The following is a 20,426-nucleotide window of genomic DNA, read 5'->3' on the forward strand; positions in this document are numbered from 1 at the left end:
ACATTTAGGTTTTAATGATGCGCTTAGGCCAAAACTGAGCATTTCAGACTGAGTGCTAAAAACAGGGGGGAAAATCATCATTAATTACAAAATGATGACTGTTTTAATGCAAAATAATTACTAATTATCAGTGGACCTCAGGGAAGATAATACAACTTTTAAAAAAAGAGCATTTTATGACCCCTTTACTTGGGAGAGCGTTTTCTAAATGCTCCGTTTTTGTAGTCAAAGTGGAGAAAAAGATGCGTTTTCAAACAAAAACGTATTAGTGTGGATGTGGCCTAAAATATTAATTATTTCTTCTGACCACATTGTAAAACTTTACAAAATGTTGTTGATTTATGCTTGTGAAGGTGTGCATGAAAAATAAACTTAATTTAGGATATTTTCTCTCAAAACAATGATATCTTACGTCTGTTATTTATGTTTATAGATATTTTTTCTGGGAGATCAAGACAAAAATACTAATTAAGAAAATGATTTTTGCAATGTGTATACATGTGCACATATGCATGTTGGTGATGTTTTTTTGATAATGACACTTGGGTGACATCACCATCTTCCATTGCATATTTTCTTACCAATCATTATGTCACAACAGACAGAAGAATGTCAAAACTGCTTAATCACCCCACACATCAACACGCAGTGCTTTTGGGGCTGGTTGCACATGCTATGCAGATATCCCAACAATCTGGTCACCTCAAAATAAACAGCTTGAATGAATTCAGTCAGGTGCATGTGGAGATGGTGATAAGTTTAGGGAAGGCTGGAGGACAAGGTTTAGCTTTGTTGGGGTGGATAGATTGTCTTGTGGCATTGGCTTTGAGATTGGAGGGAGTGTCATTGAGGGAATTGTAGCAAGCAGAATTGCTGTTGCATGCGGTACTGATGATTTTATTCAAACAATTGGCTACAGACAAAACTACACAGGGTGACAACATATAAAAAGAGACAGAAGTATGGTAAATATTTTATACGTGTACAGCAAATTTGGAGAATTTTGCAGCAGCTATTTCCCCTATTGAGAGGAAAAATACATCTTAGAGGAAAAATATTATTAGCTTTGCTAATAAGGTTGGTGGTGTATCCTTGGTGAGGTTGCTAGCTGATCACAATGCCCAGCATGTATACAGCAATTTTCAGCAGCATGTTTTCACTTTTGAACTTGCTGATAACAAGGTCACCTCCATTCTTTTCTTCTCATCACAAAACATTTGACCAATTTAACAAATGTCAAAGACACCATGAAATTACTAGTCAAGCAAAGTTTTCTTTCCTGTATTAGCATATTTCCTGTTAAAAAAGAAATTGAGGAAAAATCTGCCCACTCCACCCCCCCTCCTTTTTTTAAATAGCCACAATGCTATGTCACAGCCAAGAAGCCATGATTTGTTGCTCAATGGTAGCTGGTGATATTAGGAAGTGATACATTCTAATTCTAGAAAGCATTTGATTGGACAAAAATCTGCCTTGTGCAAGATGAGTCATCTACAGTATATTTGTAGTCCATTTCACCAGAAGAGAAATGCTGTAAATTTTAAATGTATACATCTTCTAAACATAAATGTTATCAACGTTTGATCAACTACTAGGATTAGCAATAGATTAAAGTAATTAATGCAATAATTTTATGTTAAATTGTAGGTTCTTCAAAAAAAACAGTTGTAAGCAGTTGCTGAATTAAAACAAGAAATGTGATGTTAGTTTACTTGTTGTACAATATATTTTTTTAAATCAAAAGTTGTACTAGTTAACATTAGTTAATGCGCTATGAACTAACAATGAACAGTTGTATTTTTATTAACCAATATTTACCAAGATTACTAAATGCTGTAAAAAAAACACATATTGTTAATTGTTTGTTCATGATACCTAATGCATTAACTAATGTTAACCAATGAAACCTTTTCGTAAACTGTTACCACCAAATCTCATTGGACGAGAGCCGTTCCAAGAGTGCTGATAGCTCACACCAACAGCACTGGGACACTTTACTGTTTGAATAAATCTGCACATGTTCATGCCGTTCTACACAAACATGTAAGAGCAGTGTAGATGTGAAAGAGCAGCTAGATGTTTATCTTTTCATTTATCCCTTTGACATTATATATTTTAGCCAGCAGGTGGTGGTGTTATGAGCCAGTTGAGTTCACTGAGACTGCAATATCAGTCAGCGAATTGATTTCTCTGAAGTCATCGGCATTGTCTCTCACTCTATAACAGATTGGATTACTAATACACTACTGCTTGGAATAGAGTTAAACTAATAGCTTAAACATTGAGGTTTATCACAGCTTAGAGACACATCAGATATAGTAAACGCATACTCAGGGCTCTTACCTGTTAGTAGAGTTGCCGCATTAAGAGGAGATGTAAATATTAAACATGGCACAGGAGAATACTGTTTAATAGTGAATGACTCTTGTGAACTGGCTACCACAAAATATTCAGAAGGAACCCCTGCTCCGACAGCAATTTTTAGACAAAGAAAATAGGATTTATCTGATCAAAAGTCAATTATCTTTAGTAAGCTGACTAACACTACCCTACAGCAGAGTAATAGAGTTAAACAGCTTCATAACTGCTCAGGAGTTGTGACAGACACAGATAATCACACACACTTACATCCACATTTTTTTCTCCAATAACTTGTTAGAAACAGCCCAAGCTGTCATTACTAGTTATAAAGTGAAGTTTTTGAATTAGTAACGAAGGTTTGGGCACATCTTTCAAACTAGTAACAGCAGATCATGACTGAAATTAGTTTCATACACAAGTGCATTGTTTTGTGTCAGTCCATAGTTTTTCCTCATTTATTTATATACTTGTTCATTGAGCTGTTGTATAAAAGTAATATCACACTTGCAATCATGCTGTATGTCTGCATATCAGCATGGCTGTGATTACCTGCGGCACTCAACCTATGTGTAATATTGCTTTAATAGCCTATTAACTTATTTTAAACTATTATAAGTCCTCTTGAGACCCCCTTGGAAGTTTGCTGATACCCCCTAGTTGTCCAGGCCCTCTGGTTGCAAACCACTGCACTAGCAGATAAAATAAAAAACCCTGTGTGGCAGGGTGGAGGGCGGGGCCTGGTAGTGATTATACACACCCGGTCCCTTATCAGGCTAATTAACCCTCAGAGAGGGATAAAGGCCAATGGCAGATGGTGGTGCGACGAGAGAAAGATAGTTTACAGACATGTCCGTCATGTGTGTGTTTGTCTTTTGTTTCAGTTTTATATTAAACTATTATTTATATTATCAAGCCGGTTTTGCCTCCTCCTTGCCCATTGAACTACGTTACACCCTGCATGAACTAAAAAATTTAATAAAACTTGCATAAATAATTTATAAGAAACATTGTTCTATCGTAAATATGGAGAGTTTGTAAATACAGTCAACTTCCCTGTGACTTGTCTTCTATAATGCCAAAGATAAATTAAATTGAAATTGCCTGTGAAATAGCTGGAAACAAAATGATCTGTGTCAGCCTAAACAAGAGTTGCATGTTAAGGAACTTGGTTTGTTCAGTTCAGTTACCACCATGCAATTCGTCATTCTATCAGTGCTTACACATAAGGTTGTCAGAAAATGGAAAAGTTGTGGAGAATCAATTCGTTTTTCACTCAGTTTTCCTAATTATTTGTCTCATGAACCATGAACGCAGGCTTCTTTGAATAAGACATTGAATGCAAAACAAGCAAATGAAGCTCATGTAAAGTCTTAGCTAACTGACGACCTGAAACATCTATGCCTTGCCAAGTAAATGGTATGATGGAGAAATGCAATACACACTAAATTATGTTCTGCAGCCAGCATGCAATGTTGACCAGTGGAGGTTAAACTTTTTAAACTTTTAAATATTAAAAATACTAACTTAAAAAATATATAATACTCAATTAGAGTGCTTTGGGCACATATGCAGCCATATATTCTGCTATTTGTTTAGCTCTTCATGCCAGTTGTGCTGTCTTTGTATTTTTTATGGTATTGTCTGCTGTAGGGCATACATATTTCATGACAGGATGCAACAATGCAACTGAACCGTTGCCAATTATTTCCATGGCAAAGTGCTTATAAAACAATATCTATTACAATATCTATTACTGCAGTAAAACATATATGATGTCCAACTCCTGTGGATGGCTAGCCTATGGATCTTTGTGAACATGGCACATAGACAGGACCGTTTTGAAGCTTGACAGCTTTCAAGCTGCAGCAGGCCCATATGCCCTGAGATTCTGAGAATGCCGGTATCGGAATACAAATTTGGGTTTAGTTGTTTTCCTGTGACCTTCAAAACCACTTCGCAGGCATACAAAGTGTTTTTTTGTTTTGTTTGTTTTTTATTACCATGACTGTTCAACAATGCCTTTAGTGCTCTAAGCTGTACCATGCTAGGCACTGTATGACTGATTACATTTACATTTACATTTATGCATTTGGCAGACGCTTTTATCCAAAGCGACTTACAGAGCCCTTGTTACAGGGACAATCCCCCCGGAGCAACCTGGAGTTAAGTGCCTTGCTCAAGGATACAATGGTGGTGCGACCTTCTGATTACCAGTTTACCAGTTATGTGGTTTAGACCACTACACCACCACCACTCCAGCTGATTACATACTTTATTACTTTCCTTTAAAGTGGAATCATTTATTGTGTTTAGGAATGTTTTTTTTTTTTAACAGTTAAAGATAGAGTAAAATGTAGCCTACTGTAAGCAGGGTCTCTATGGGCATATCAAATTGAACATCTAATATGAAAAATTGTATATGCAAAATGCACAATGAACTCTTCCAAACAAACATGAAATATTTTCATCACATACTGAAAAAACTTCTCAACTTATAATGATTATAAAAATGTAATTGTATCAATGCGTGTGGGTCAAATCATGCAAACGAGCAGCAAACTTAAGTGCTGAATTGTATTGAGTAGAGATAGAAATTGATTATTTAATGTGTTCAGATAAGTTTTTTAATTTAGTTATTCAGATGTTTTAGTTTGCATTTACATACTGTTTTAAGAAAAATCATGATTGAGATCTCTATAATAATTTTTTTTTCCAAGACAGCAATGAGATTAAATGGAGAACAAATTATTTGTTTCCTAGAAGTCTCCTGCGATTTTTTTCCAGACAAAAAGACTCTCGTATATATGTCCTCAAGAGTTTTAGAAGAGATCTCATACAAGTCAAAAATCTGAGATTTCAGTATGAACCCAAACATTTCACAACAAATTCTGTCCATGTTAATTTAATTGTTCTATACTCTTACTGTGTCAACAATTCATTTATTCATTTCTATTTTCATGTCTCATAAGGAAATATAAGAGAAACAAGTTTTTACTTAATTTAACATAGTCTCGCGTAGCCATTTATTTGACTAAAACGGCAGTGATCTGGGCATTATAGTAGCTCAAAAATGAAGTTCATCCTCCTGCCATCCCATATGTGTATGACTTTCTTCTTCAGAACACAAATATTTTTAGAAGAATATCTCTGCTCTGTAGGGCCATAGTAAATTGTTACCAAAATTTTGAAGCTCCAGTGGCTTAGTCCTTGTCTTGGGGTGGCGTAGTGGGCTAAACCACATAACTGTTAATCAGAAGATCGCTGGTTCGATCCCCACCACCACCACCATTGTGTCCTTGAGCAAGGCACTTAACTCCAGGTTGCTCCGGGGGGATTGGCCCTGTAATAAATGCACTGTAAGTCACTTTGGATAAAAGTTTCTGCCAAATGCATAAATGTAAATGTCTTCTGAAGCAATCCAAATGGTTTTGGGTGAGAACAGACCAAAATGTAACTCCTTTTTCACTATAAATCTTGGTGTCAGCAGTCTCCTTGGCTATCATGATTTCAAGCTTGACTACGCTTCCTAGCGCCATCTAGTGGTGTGCGTATGCGTCAAGATCTAGGAAGTGTAATTGAGCCTGATCTCATGATTGTGCCTTGAGACTGCAATGGCAAGATGTACAGTGAAAAAGTTGTTACATTTTGGTCTGTTCTCACTCAAAACCAATTAGATCACTTCAGAAAACATGGATTAAACCAGTGGAGTCAGATGTATTACTTTTGTGCTGCCTTAATGTGCTATTTGGAGCTTCAAATTTTTGGTCAACCATTCAACTTGGAATGTCCACATCTGGAATGGATTTTTTTTATTTTTTATTTGAAATCCTTTAAATTGGCCAAGAACTGCCTACTTAGACAGGAGTAGTCATCTAACTGGCATGTAAAGCAATCAGTCACAGTCTGAGGCTGAGACTAATTGAAGCATAACTGAGACCTCCATTAAGACTCCTGAGCTATGAAAGTTCAACTGCTGTGCAATTAAAATTTCCTCTGGGCTGCAATCATCAATATTATACAACATATGAAACATTTTATATGGACAATGCTCAGTATAAAATATTTTCAGCACATACTGTTTATTAACTGATCTCTTTTATGCAACAAATATGTGTAATTATAAACTTTATTGTGTGGGGGTCAAGGAACGCAATCAAGAGCAGGCAAACTGAAGTGCTGAATTGTATTGAATAGAGAATGTGGGAGTGTTCGATTACCCTGTCTTCATCAAAGTTCAGAGAGACCATTGTGCTCTTAACTGAACAGCCAGGGTATGATTCAGCCATGATTGTAAACTCATTCTACCAGACCATACGTCTGATTGAATTGCTACTTCATAGTCTGAATTTGGTTCAAATTGCACCAAAAGTGAACATATAGCATTTTGTAAGAAAAAAAAACAAAACACTAACTCAACCAAGGAGAAGCTACTTGTACTGATGTTGAGTGTACTTATATGACATTGATCTGCTACCAAAGAAGATTGCACTGAGTTTTGTCTGTGTTTCTTTAGGCTATGTGTATGTTGCAGGGTAAATACTACATTTATAGTTTGCGCTATCTATACACATAGCAGTGGTATGATGAGAGACAGAGATCTAAAATGTTGTTGCTAGGCAACCTGACATCATTTCTTCATTCTACAATCGTTCTGTTGCCCACGTGTGTGCAGGCTGTGTGTATAAAGCCAATGGGATCGAATCCACTCTGTCTTTGAGTGGATAAAGCTCACAGGGCTCCTTTTTCAAACAGCTGAAGAAAAGTCAGACAATTTACTGCGATCATCTCCCTCAAATCCCTGCCTACATTATCTACAAAAGTACTAGGAAAATACACCAATTTCAGCCTTGTTTTCTTTAAAATGTTTTGGATTTGTTGGAATGAGGATTTTATCTTTTGTTTCATCACTGCCTGAGAGAAGAAAATTAGCTTTTTTCCTCTTAATTTAAGTTATTTTATTGGTGAGTATTAAATCATGTTTGCAAGTGACTGGAACTCCACTGAGGCATTAAATGGTTCCATTGGAAACTCGACTATGGAAGACACAGAGGAAGGGGAGCATCCTTTCCTGACGGACGCTTGGCTCGTGCCCCTTTTCTTCTCTCTCATCATGTTGGTGGGACTGATCGGGAACTCTCTAGTCATCTATGTCATCTCCAAACACAGACAGATGAGGACTGCCACTAACTTTTACATAGGTGAGTTTCAGTGACTGCACTTGTAATGCCCAGCATGTTTCCCAAATGATATTTTAGCAATTAGTATGGATATTTAATGTGCTCAGTGTCAGTAGTGTGAAAGTAATAAAATTCTGCACTGCGATGGCAGGAATTGCTTAAAAGCTATTGACAGTGAATTAGTATTATTCTAGTTGGAGATGTTTATTAACCGTAGAATGATGTGCTGTCAGTCAATCATAATGCCTTCCTTTGAGGAATTCAGCACATTTTGGAGGGATTTTGAGCTTAAAATATATTTAACTTTATTACTATTTGCACTTCTGGTTAGATCCTAAGTATATTTAATTGGCTTCAAACTTGTATTTGTATTGGCTTTGTCTGCACAGTGACAATTAATACATGTAATCCAATATAATCTAACAAGGACCACTTGAGCAAAATTGTAAGGTTAGGCATTGCCTTTACATTTCTCAGACCATAACTTGAGTGACTACAGTGCTTAGTCGAATTACTTATGAGCCCATTTGACCGGTAAAAACTGAATTCTGATTTTCATTCTGATTACAAATAAAAACGGATGAAAAGAATAATCACCTGAGTACAACACACACACACACACACACACACACACACACACACACACACACACGTTGGTGCGGCTATCCTTATGAGGACTCTCCATAGACATCATTATATTTATACTGCACAAACTATGAATTCTATCCCCTAAACCTAACCCTCACGGAAAACGTTCTGCATTTTTACATTTTAAATGTTAGTAAATGTAGAAAATAACATTAAACAAGATTAACAAATGCTGTAAAAGTCTCGTTCATTGTTTTTTTATGTAAACAAATATTGCTAACAGTTTGTTTACAAATGGCAGCTTATTTTAAAGTATTACCAAATGCATTTATACTTTTCAGACTGTTTGCAATCACAAGTGAATTTAATTCATCTGAATATGAGAACTGATTAACATCCAACAAGAGTCAATGTTTCTCTCCGAGCTTGTATTTCATTATATTTCACAAATGAATCCACTCTTGCACCACTACACCTTTTTCCCACAGTTTCATTCACCAACCATCAACCATCTCCATTATCCTAAAAACATTGTTGTAACTTCACAACATTTCAAGCACTGACAGAATCCCTGTAGCCTGCCTCAACATCACAGCACATAACAGTAATAGAAACGGTGCTCAATATGTTCTCATATTTCACATTCAATATATAACATGCAGATCTTTTTACATACATTGGATTCATAACACATACTGTATATTGTTTCCTCAGCTAACTTGGCTGCAACTGACATCATTTTCCTGCTGTGCTGTGTGCCGTTCACTGCTACGTTGTACCCTCTTCCCGGTTGGATATTTGGAGACTTTATGTGCAAATTTGTTGCTTTTCTCCAACAGGTAAGAAAAGCACTACAGGGAAGGACAGTACACAAAATAAGGTAACACTTTACAATAAGGTTCCATTTGTTAACTTTAGTTAATGTGTTGAACAATATATTTTTACAGCATTTAATATCCTTAGTTAATGTTAGTTCATTGTTAGTCCATGTTAAATAATGTAGTTAACTAACAAACCTTATTGTAAAGTGTTACCCAAAATATTGAATATTTTATTTCATGTTTAGTGCGGTGTGCAAATGTGTCACTGCTGCATCATTTCAAAATGCCTTCTAAGGACAATGGTTGTACTGAAACAGAAGTAAGAAGAATAAAAAGACCCAATGATAAAAGCTGATAGAATTTTGGACTTGAATATGGTACCCAGCGGTGTCACTCAGCAGCAATATATGGATTTGTACAGTATACTGATTAAAACCTGAACAAAAGTCCCTGTTCTTAGGTGAAAATCAATACAGTGAGCGGCCTCACTGCAACAATGCATCAACAGGTTATCCACTGTAAATAAAATATCTCCATTTAAAACACCCATACAGAATTTATATCAGAACAGAAAGATGACATTTAATAGAAATGTATCTGGCCGTTCCAAGGATTAAGGGCTGCCGGGGTAGTTGTCACTTGGAAATTTTCACAAAAACTATCTTAGAAATGAGTCAAGGTTTTGAGTCAAAAGTCCAATTACACAAATTTATTTTTTTCTTGCAGTGGTTTTGTATGTTGGTTTCAAACACCTAGTTTAAGTAATTTGGACAAGATGTCACATTTTTGTTGGTTTCCTTTTATATTTTTAGCTGTTTCATGAATCATTTTGTGTGGTATTGTTTCATTTTTGCTGAAAATCCTACAGGGTGTTTAATGACAGGTTCCATTGTTACAACATGCCCCGCTATTATGGTATGTTGTCACAAAAGGTTACTTTGTCTTTGATGAACAATGTCTTTTTTGGGGCAATAATAACAGTGGAAATGTCCAATAGCTTTTTAAATGTATGCATCTAAATAGAATTCGATTTTAAAAAATAACCCAGAAATATAAATTTAAGTAAAAATTGTAACAACTAGCCCCATTTGAGTTTACATGATAGAAGAAAATGTTTTGTGGCAATTCAGGATTTTTGAATCATCCCTCATTTGTAGATAACACAAGAAGTGAGTCAGTCTTTGTTCACTGCCTCATAAAAGGCTGGCTTGGCCAAAAATAAGAAGTAGGTTGCATTTTCAGTATGATTATAAAAGCTGGTATGAAGCATATGAAGTCTAATTAGTTTCTTTGTTCCTATTGCAGAAGTACTTTAAAGTAAATTCATTAAAATCAACATTACAATGCATTAAAATGATACTTTGTGGACATGAAAATATCTCAGTACAAATGAACAGCGTTCACCAACACCAAACAACAGCTTTCATTTGTAATCAATGTGGGAGGAAAAATGACAAATTCAACAGTGGTTTTGGTCTTTCTGATGTGCTGCTTATCGAGCCGTACACACAGGCCTGCAGACACCCCCTCAAACTTTGGGCTAAGCACACCCTTTCAGTTTAATTATTAGATACCCTCCACAACGGATGATGGAATAAGTCTTTGTTCACACCTGTTGCATCAAAGAGCTAAAGATGCAATGCAATAGCTTTATTCTCAAAAGCTTCTTCTCCTGATTCTTTCTTTTAAGATGAGCATTCAGGTACTTCAGTTTAATTAATTCACCAGTCAGACACCAAGTGAACTGAGTAATTTTTTGCCCGTCTAGAATTAATTCAACACGCAATGAGTTGAGCAAGACTGGCATGTATTACAAGCATTATGAGGTGTCTTTGATGTGCTAGGTTTCCTTAAATATGTGTGTTCTGTTGGTACTTGTGGGTGTATCCATATAGTGAGAGGAACACAAGGTAACTAATCATCAGTCGCATGACATCTCATAATTATTCATATGACTTTTAGCCCAACCAATCAATAAATGGAATTTCAAATTGATACAATGCAGTTTAGCTAGCCTCTTATCTAACATTTTATTATAAGAAAAGAAACGTCTGTGAACATATTTGGTTAATCATTCCATATTTATTTATGTCTTACTAATGACTGATGTGCTATATGTCAATAACCTTCAATTTAAACCTGTAATTTCTTCCATGGTACACAAAAGTAATTTTCCTATTAAAATTTTGGTTAGGTTTAGGGTTTGGGTAAGGGGTTAGACTTTATTGTTAGGTTTAGGTTTGGGGTTAAATTTAGGAAAAACATTAAAATCTCTGATGTTCCTCTTTTCTCCACGGTTCTGGACACATTTATGATTTTGGTTAAGTTTAGGGATTGGCAAGGTTTTAGACTTTATGGTTAGGTTTAGGTTAGGGGCAGTGTTGGGAAGGTAACTTTTAAAAAGTATTCCACTTCAGATTACAGAGTACATGCTGTCAAATGTAATTTGTAATGTATTCTGTTAGATTACTCAAGGTTAGTAATGTAATCTAAATACTTTGGATTACTTCAGCACTGGCAAATTCTTTCACTTATTTTGACTATAACAAGTAAATAAAGAATATACATTCATATATATAAAAAAAACATTCTCTGAAAAAAGCCTAAATATCTTATGCAGTGCTCCAAAAAAAGGTATGCTCCTACATGAATTTTTGTCATAGAAATTATTATAAAATATAATTGCGTCTGGTAACAGATGCATGTAAAGGCAAGAAATAGCATTTTAGCTTAGCATAAAGCTAAATGTTAACATGACAATTTACACAAGGCTCCAAACATCGAAACCCTGCAGAGTGTGCACAACAACATCCTTTTCTGACTGTATGTGGATTCAGTTCATAGAACAAGGCAGGCAGTATATTATTTGTAGCTTTCTATATGATTTTAAAGGCTACATTTGTTAGCATTTCTTGTAAATATGCCCTAACCACATAAAAAAACATTCACAAGGCATGTAATCGTGTATTTATTGAATTAGTTTCACCTGTCAAAGCATTTCTTAATGTACTTAATGCACATAAGCTGTAGAAACATTATGTGGCACCTCTCTTAAACTCTCAAGGGAATGTTCCTTAATGACATCATATCTACCGTTTCACTCACAACAGTATGAATGTAACACATCATAAGAAAGTTACACTGCTGTTCAAAAGCTCGCCAGAATGCATAATTTATGTAGATAAATGTTTTCCAACTGAATAATCTAAATATTAAATGAAAAAAATAGCAATAAAATGCAAAGTAATCTCTTCAGTAATCAATATAATTTTCAAATGTAACTACTAGAATAGTTACTAATATTTTGTATTTAAATATGTAATCCCATTACATGCATTCCATTACTCCCCAGCCCTGGCTAGGGGTTAAACTCAGGAAAAAACTGTAAGAACAGTGTTTATTGGTTTGTTTATTTTTCTCTATGGGAGTAAAAGCCATATGTTTTTGTACGAGCCAACATGTATAATTTCTTACAATCATACTATTCATACTATTATTACAACTTGTCATGGCAATGTGTAGGTGACTGTACAGGCGACATGCATTACTCTAACGGCAATGAGTGGAGACCGTTGCTATGTGACAGTGTATCCTCTGAAATCCCTTCACCATCGGACGCCTCATGTTGCAATGATTGTCAGCATTTGCATCTGGCTCGGTAAGTCAATAATAGAGTAGAACTATACATTTTTAAATGAGGGCTGACACCAAGGGCGTAGCCAATAAATTACTTTTGGGTGGGCCTCAATAAAAATGGATGGGCCAAGTTTGTGCCCAAATGTTTTATTTTATTTTATTTTTTTAATTTTCCTTGACAATAGAGAAGCTGTGCATTCAAACAGTTAATTCACACTTTCAGAAATCAGAATGTATGCATTTTTGAAACTATTTTAAGTTAAAGAATTATCTCTAATAATTTGGGTGGGCCCAGGCCAACCCCAGCCCACCCTTGGCTACGCCATTGGCTGACACATTCCCTAATTTATGCTTTTCCTAACAAATACAGGCTATATTCTCTTAACTTTTATTTTTTAAGTTAATTAAAGGAAGTATATACATATTAAGCTCAATAAACAGCATTTGTGGCATAATGTCAACAAGTTTTTCTTAAAAAAAAAAAAAAAATCTGTGTTACAGTGAGGCACTTAGAATTGAAATTAATGTGGCCATCCATAAATGTAAGAATACTCACAGTTTTACAAGTATAGCCACAGGATAGAAACAATATGTGTGTTAACATGATTTTTAAGTGTGATAAAATCCCTTGCTCACCTTTTCTGTGTGAAGTTTTAATTTTACAATTCTGTTGCCATGACAATATAACGCAGTAAACCCTGTATGCCCAGTAAATGGCGATTTAAATTGCTTTATTGCTCAAATCATATACAGTACAAGTTTTAACAGAATAATTAATGTAAATGATTTTATAAAATTAAAAGCTTCACATTTCTGCCTTAAACCCTAAAAATACTGGCCCCATTCACTTCCATTTTAAGTGCCTCTCCGTTACCTTTATTTTTTTAAAGAAAAGAAGGGATGAGTTGAGATGATTTTTTGTTGTGATCAACTTTATGCCACAAATACTGTCGATTGAGCTCAATTTGTGTTAAACCCAGAATATTCATTTAGGACTGAATATAAAAATAATTTTCTGTGGTTGACAGCTGGTTACAGATGTTAACCACAGAAAATATATATTTGACTCATCACTTTATAAGGGAAAACCTGTTTACAGTAAAGCAAATAGAAGTCTATGGGGCAAGTCTATACAGAACTGTGAAAATTTTTTTAAAGCTGAAGTGCAAAATTTCTGCACCATTAGCCTCACCAAACAGCATTGCAGAAATATTTTCAAACAGGTTTCCTGAACACTGTCCCAGTCATCTATTGGTTTGACAAACAGATAATCCTTCCGCAAACTCAACCCATTGGTTGAGCCACAATTTCAACCATCTAGTAAATGTTTCCCACTTCTATAAGATGATTCACATTTTATAGCTCAAAAAAATCAACCCTTTATAAACATTAATAATGAATATAAATGCTTTAACAAAATAATGAGCTTCACTTTTTATTTTAAACACTCCGGTCAACATGAACCTTGGGCTTCCATTATATAAGTGCATTTGTGTGGTAACTTCTTTGGCAGAGCTTAAATTTCATTTAACCCAGAGAATTCCATTAAGTTTAAAAATAAAATAACAAATGAGCACTTAATAAAACATTCCCATCTTCCTTTCTCTTTTTCAATTAGGTTCCTTCATTCTTTCCATACCAATCTTCCTGTACCAGCGGCTTGAAGATGGCTATTGGTATGGACCAAGAAAGTACTGCATGGAGAGGTTCCCATCAAAGAACCACGAGAAGGCTTTCATCCTTTATCAGTTCCTAGCTGTGTATCTACTGCCTGTCCTTACCATCTCCTTTTGTTATTCCTTCATGTTGAAGAGAGTGGGACAGGCCTCAGTGGAACCAGTGGATAACAATCATCAGGTATGATAATCAGGTAATCTTTTTACACTGCAGGACCAATTATATATGCCTATTACACCATGTACAGTCACTTTAGGTTAGAGCACTTTAAAACTGAAAGCAATGACATGCCACTGAAGGTATGAAAGGCTGTATGTGCTTTGATCTATAATTCAGATGTCTATGCTCTTGAGAGGTCATGTAATGTAATATGTTGGCTTATTTCTCCATAGCAACAGTTAAGAAATAAAGTAGTTGGATTGTAACCTTTATTTAAAGAGGTATTATATTATACACTGTATATACACAGTACATACTGTATATGCAAACAGTATATACACACACATCTCTCTCTCTCTCTCTCTCTCTCTCTCTCTCTCTATATATAGCCACAGCATTAAAACCACTGAGAGGTAAAGTGAAAAACATTGATTATCTCATTACAATGGCACCTGTCAAGGGGTAGAATATATTAAGCAGCAAGTGAACAGTCAGATCACAGTCAGTGTGTTGGAAGCAGGACAAATGGGCAAGTGTAAGGATCTAAGCGACTTTAACAAGGGCCAAATTGTAATGGCTAGGTGACTTGGTCAGAGCATGTCCAAAATGCCAGGTCTTGTGGGGTATTCCCAGAATGCAGTGGTTAGTATCTACAAAAAGTGTTCCAAAGATGGACAACTGGTGAACCGCCGGCAAGGTCATTGGTGCCCAAGCCTCATTGATGTGCATGGTGAGCGAAGGCTAGTCTGTCTATCCGATACCACAGAAGAGCTACTGTAGCACAAATTGCTGAACAACTCAATGCTGGCCATGATAGGAAGGTGCCAGAACACCTGCGCAACTGCAAACCAATCAGAGTGCCGATGCTGACCCCAATTCACCACTGAAAGCGCCTACAATGGGCATGTGAGCATCAATACTGGACCATGGAGCAATGGAAAAAGGTAGCCTGGTCTGATGAATCACATTTTCTTTTAGATCATGTGGACGGCCTGGTGTGTTTGTGTCGTTTACCTTGGGAAGAAATTACAGCATTGTGCACCATGAGAAGAAGGCAGGCCGGACGGAGGCAGTGTGATGCTCTGGGAAATGTTATGCTGGGAAACCTTGGGTCCTGACATTCATCCACATATGTTACTTTGACACGTACCACCTACCAAAGATTGTTGCAGACCACGTACACTCCTTCATGGCAATGGTATTACCTGATGGCAGTGGCCTCTTTCAGCAGGATAAATGTGTCCTGCCACACTGCAAAAATTGTACAGGAATGATTTTAGGAATATGGCCAAGAGTTTAAGGTGTTGACTTGGTCTCCAAATTCCCCAGATCTCAATCCGATTGAGCATCTATGGGATGTGGTTTTAATGTTGTGGATGATCAGTATATATATATATATGTGTGTGTGTGTGTGTGTGTGTGTGTGTGTTTGCTACAAAAGTCGGAAGACACTTTTCAAACAGTGCCACACATTCTTTATCAGACTGAGATTTGCAGTGCTTCCCTGCATTTTGCACAATCAATTCTTCATTCTATTTTGAAAATAAACCCAGTCCCTGATGATGAAAAGCAGCCCCACAGCATAATGTGCGGCTGCTACCAACACCACACTTAACTGTAGGTAGCTATAGTGATTATTTTTGGGGATAGCAGTGTTAGATTCGTGCCAGAGATTTGCTTTGAATTTTGGCCATAAAGCTCTTAAAATCTTTATCCTGGTCTCATTTACAAACTCCCACATTACAGGTGAGTCATCATGTTGCTTGTTGGCCAAAAGATGTGCTCAGAGATGTTCACAGGTCACTTCCTTTCTTAGTGAGTTTTGGAAAAACACATTTCCTTGGCAGTACCTGGGTGGTTAGATATGAAATTTACCTCCATATACAGTGGGTACGGAAAGTATTCAGACCCCTTTAAATTTTTCACTCTTTGTTATATTGCAGCCATTTGCTAAAATCATTTAAGTTCATTTTTTTTCCTCATTATTGTACACGCAGTACCCCATATTGACAGAAAAACACAGAATTGTTGACATTTTTGCACATTTATTAAAAAAGAAAAACTGAAATATCACATGGTCCTAAGTATTCAGACCCTTTGCTGTGACACTCATATATTTAACTCAGGTGCTGTCCATTTCTTCTGATCATCCTTGAGATGGTTCTACACCTTCAATTGAGTCCAGCTGTGTTTGATTATACTGACTGGACTTGATTAGGAAAGCCACACACCTGTCTATACAAGACCTTACAGCTCACCGTGCATGTCAGAGCAAATGAGAATCATGAGGTCAAAGGAACTGCCTGAAGACCTCAGAGACAGAACTGTGGCAAGGCACAGATCTGGCCAAGGTTACAAAAAAATTTCTGCTGCCCTTAAGGTTCATAAGACCACAGAGGCCTCCATAATCCTTAAATGGAAGACGTTTGGGACGACCAGAACCCTTCCTAGAGCTGGCCGTCTGGCCAAACTGAGCTATCGGGGGAGAAGAGCCTTGGTGCGAGAGGTAAAGAAGAACCCAAAGATCACTGTGGCTGAGCTCCAGAGATGCAGTCGGGAGATGGGAGAAAGTTGTAGTAAGTCAACCATCACTGCAGCCATCCACCAGTTGGGGCTTTATGGCAGAGTGGCCCGACGGAAGCCTCTCCTCAGTGCAAGACACATGAAAGCCCGCATGGAGTTTGCTAAAAAACACCTGAAGGACTCCAAGATGGTGATAAATAAGATTCTCTGGTCTGATGAGACCAAGATAGAACTTTTTGGCCTTAATTCTAAGCGGTATGTGTGGAGAAAACCAGGCACTGCTCATCATCTGTCCAATACAGTCTCAACAGTGAAGCATGGTGGTGGCAGCATCATGCTGTGGGGGTGTTTTTCAGCTGCAGGGACAGGATGACTGGTTGCAATCGAGGGAAAGATGAATGCGGCCAAGTACAGGGATATCCTGGACGAAAACCTTCTCCAGAGGGCTCTGGACCTCAGACTGGGCCGAAGGTTCACCTTCCAACAAGACAATGACCCTAAAATAACGAAGGAGTGGCTTCACAACAACTCCGTGACTGTTCTTGAATGGCCCAGCCAGAGCCCTGACTTAAACCCAATTGAGCATCTCTGGAGAGACCTGAAAATGGCTGTCCACCAACGTTTACCATCCAACCTGACAGAACTGGAGAGGAACTGCAAAGAGGAATGGCAGAGGATACCCAAATCCAGATGTGAAAAACTTGTTGCATTTTCCCAAAAAGACTCATGGCTGTATTAGATCAAAAGGGTGCTTCTACTAAATACTGAACAAAGGGTCTGAATACTTAGGACCATGTGATATTTCAGTTTTTGGTTTTAATAAATGTGCAAAAATGTCAACAATTCTGTGTTTTTCTGTCAATATGGGGTGCTGTGTGTACAATAATGAGGAAAAAAAAATTAACTTAAATGATTTTAGCAAATGGCTGCAATATAACCAAGAGTGAAAAATTTAAGGGGGTCTGAATACTTTCCGTACCCACTGTATTTTGAACCAACAGTGCCCATTGTGGCATCCAGACACTTGGTTATTGGTTTTGTGTCCTTTTCTAGTTCAAGCATTTGTTTTACACTATCTTCATTGTCAATTTATGGTCACTTGAACTTTTTTAAAGGTAAAATTGAAGACAAAGTCAGTCTTTAGGATTTAAATTAACAGCTGTCCATCAGATTCTCAACCTGAATAATTATCCTTTAATTGTGGGGTTTTTATCCAAGTATTTATTTTAATTATGCAAAGGTAGGCTAGATTGTACATGTGTAGTCAATTGTAATGCTTTTGTAGTAAGAATTTTTTAAACTAGATAAATTAAAAAGTAAAAATTGATTATTATTATTATTTAACTAATTTTTCTCAACTGGTGGGTCTCGGGTGTATTCTGACTAGGTCACGAATACAAGGGAAAGAACATGCCATGATTCTACCTTTTGAAATTTTTTCGGCTGACACACAAGTGAAATTTAGGGCTGCTGATGCAAATTCTCATCTGCACTGCCCCTCACTTTGACAACTTTCAAATGTTTCATATTTGATAATCTATTAGGTACAATCTGTTAGACCACATTTTTATGACAACAGTGGCTTTTGTAGTTAAACATTCTATATGTGTTCCAGCTAATATTTTTCATAAATACTATAATTTATTATTATAATTATAATTATTATTTAAGACTAGATACATTGATCCATGGTAAAGAGGAAGAATCCATGGTCTTACCTGTGCTTATATGGCATTGCACTGAAAATATATGGGCAAGTACATGAAGGGCTTTAAAATCTGGACCTCCAAGACTTGGGGACAATTTATTAAGCCCTCCTGTGTAATATATGTTCTGTTTGAAATTAGAACATAAACTGGATTATAAATAAAATTGACTCATATAAATAAATAGGCTCTTCAGTTTTTAAAATGGGGAAAGAAAACTTCCTGTATCTTTTGTTATCTATATCAACAACAAATGTTGATATAGTAACTTGATACTATAATAACGTAACTTGATACATGCCCTTATACTTGAAAACTTATGCAAACAGCACAATACAGGTTTTTTTTAAGAACATTTAATGCCAAATAAATCTCAGAGCACAGAAATCAAGAATAACTAAATTTCTGTGTAAGATTTATGATGACTAATTTTGCAAAGCAATGTAAATTTAGCCTTGAATTTAGAATGAATAATGTAACAAAATATCAAACCCTCATGCTATCCCAGATGTGTATGACTTACTTTCTTCTGCAGAACACAATAACAAAGAATATCTCAGCTCTGTAGGTCCTCACAATGCAAGTGAATAGTGACCAACATTTTAAAGCTCCAAATAGCACATTAAAGCAGCATAAAAGCAATCCACAAGACTCCAGTAGTTAAATATATACCTTCCGAAGTGATGTAATAAGTATGGGTGAGAAACAGATCAGTATTTAAGTCCATACCCATTTACTTGCATTGTGAGGACCAACAGAGCTGAAATATTCTTCTAAAAATCATTGTTTGTGTTAAGCACAATAAAGTCATACACATCTGGAATGGCATAAAGATGAGTAAATGATGAGAGAATCTTCATTTTTGGGTAAACTAACCCTTAAGGGGTCCAAAATTATTGAAATACTTTTCGTGGCCAATTTTTAAAGGCTATACTTTAAAAATATCATTTTAACAGTACTTTTAATGAAAGCACATATCCGACCAAATTGCATGCTATAATCATGTGAAAACTATGTCTATTTTCAGGTCCACTTGCTCTCAGAAAGAACTATCTCCATTAGGAGCAAGATTTCCAAAATGGTAGTGGTCATTGTTGTACTTTTCACCATCTGCTGGGGTCCCATTCAGATATTTGTCCTCTTCCAGTCATTCTATCCCAACTTCAAGGCCAACTATACAACATATAAGATCAAGACATGGGCTAACTGCATGTCCTATGCCAATTCCTCTATCAACCCCATTGTTTATGGTTTTATGGGAGCCAGCTTCCGCAAGTCTTTCAGGAAGACCTTCCCCTTCCTCTTCAGACACAAAGTGAGAGACAGCAGTGTCACCTCCCGCACAGCCAATGCAGAAATCAAGTTTGTTGCGACTGAGGAGAGCAAAACTGAAAGGAAATGAATGCAGATGGCACAAAGTCTGCAAAGTTTTCTATGCACCTCAACTCATGCCCTCTGTCTCATCATCGAAGCACAGGCTTCCCCTGCGTTGACGAGATTACAGGGGTAATATTCACTGTTCACTGAATTGTGAAAGCAATTATTCCTAATGTGGAGCGACAGAGCATTTAGAGGGAAAGGTTGCTCTCGTCTGCAGAATACAAAAGTTTTAATGAATTATTCTGGTTCTGATTATATCTGGAGAGAAGTGGTATTATTTGATATGTAGGTCCTTTCCGTCCAAATTGTATTTGTGGTCCTGGTGTGCTAGGAGTGCTTGCATTTAAGGAGGGCATTTTAATTATTCTTAACAGGACAGTAGAAGCAGATATGAAAAT

At 36.5% G+C, this 20,426-nt stretch overlaps 1 protein-coding gene across 1 annotated transcript; it reads left to right on the forward strand.

Annotated features, from left to right (window-relative positions):
• Positions 1-7,336: 7,336 nt before the first annotated feature.
• On the forward strand, positions 7,337-20,050 carry LOC127648730 (G-protein coupled receptor 54-like). The gene is made up of 5 exons (XM_052133459.1): positions 7,337-7,559; positions 8,841-8,965; positions 12,470-12,605; positions 14,202-14,440; positions 19,676-20,050. Exons 1-5 carry the CDS (start codon positions 7,337-7,339, stop codon positions 20,048-20,050), a joined length of 1,098 nt encoding a protein of 365 aa, XP_051989419.1.
• The last annotated feature ends 376 nt before the right edge of the window (positions 20,051-20,426 follow it).

The sequence above is a fragment of the Xyrauchen texanus genome, chromosome 9 (genome assembly GCF_025860055.1).
Source record: "Xyrauchen texanus isolate HMW12.3.18 chromosome 9, RBS_HiC_50CHRs, whole genome shotgun sequence".
Lineage (NCBI taxonomy): Eukaryota > Metazoa > Chordata > Actinopteri > Cypriniformes > Catostomidae > Xyrauchen > Xyrauchen texanus.

What these genes read in the sequence shown, in the direction of transcription:
- LOC127648730 (XM_052133459.1), top strand. Translation starts at nt 7,337, where the DNA reads ATGTTTGCAAGTGACTGGAACTCCACTGAGGCATTAAATGGTTCCATT. An exon ending in TGCCACTAACTTTTACATAG is followed by an intron (nt 7,560 to 8,840) that starts GTGAGTTTCAGT and finishes TTGTTTCCTCAG; the next exon opens with CTAACTTGGCTGCAACTGAC. An exon ending in TTGTTGCTTTTCTCCAACAG is followed by an intron (nt 8,966 to 12,469) that starts GTAAGAAAAGCA and finishes GGCAATGTGTAG; the next exon opens with GTGACTGTACAGGCGACATG.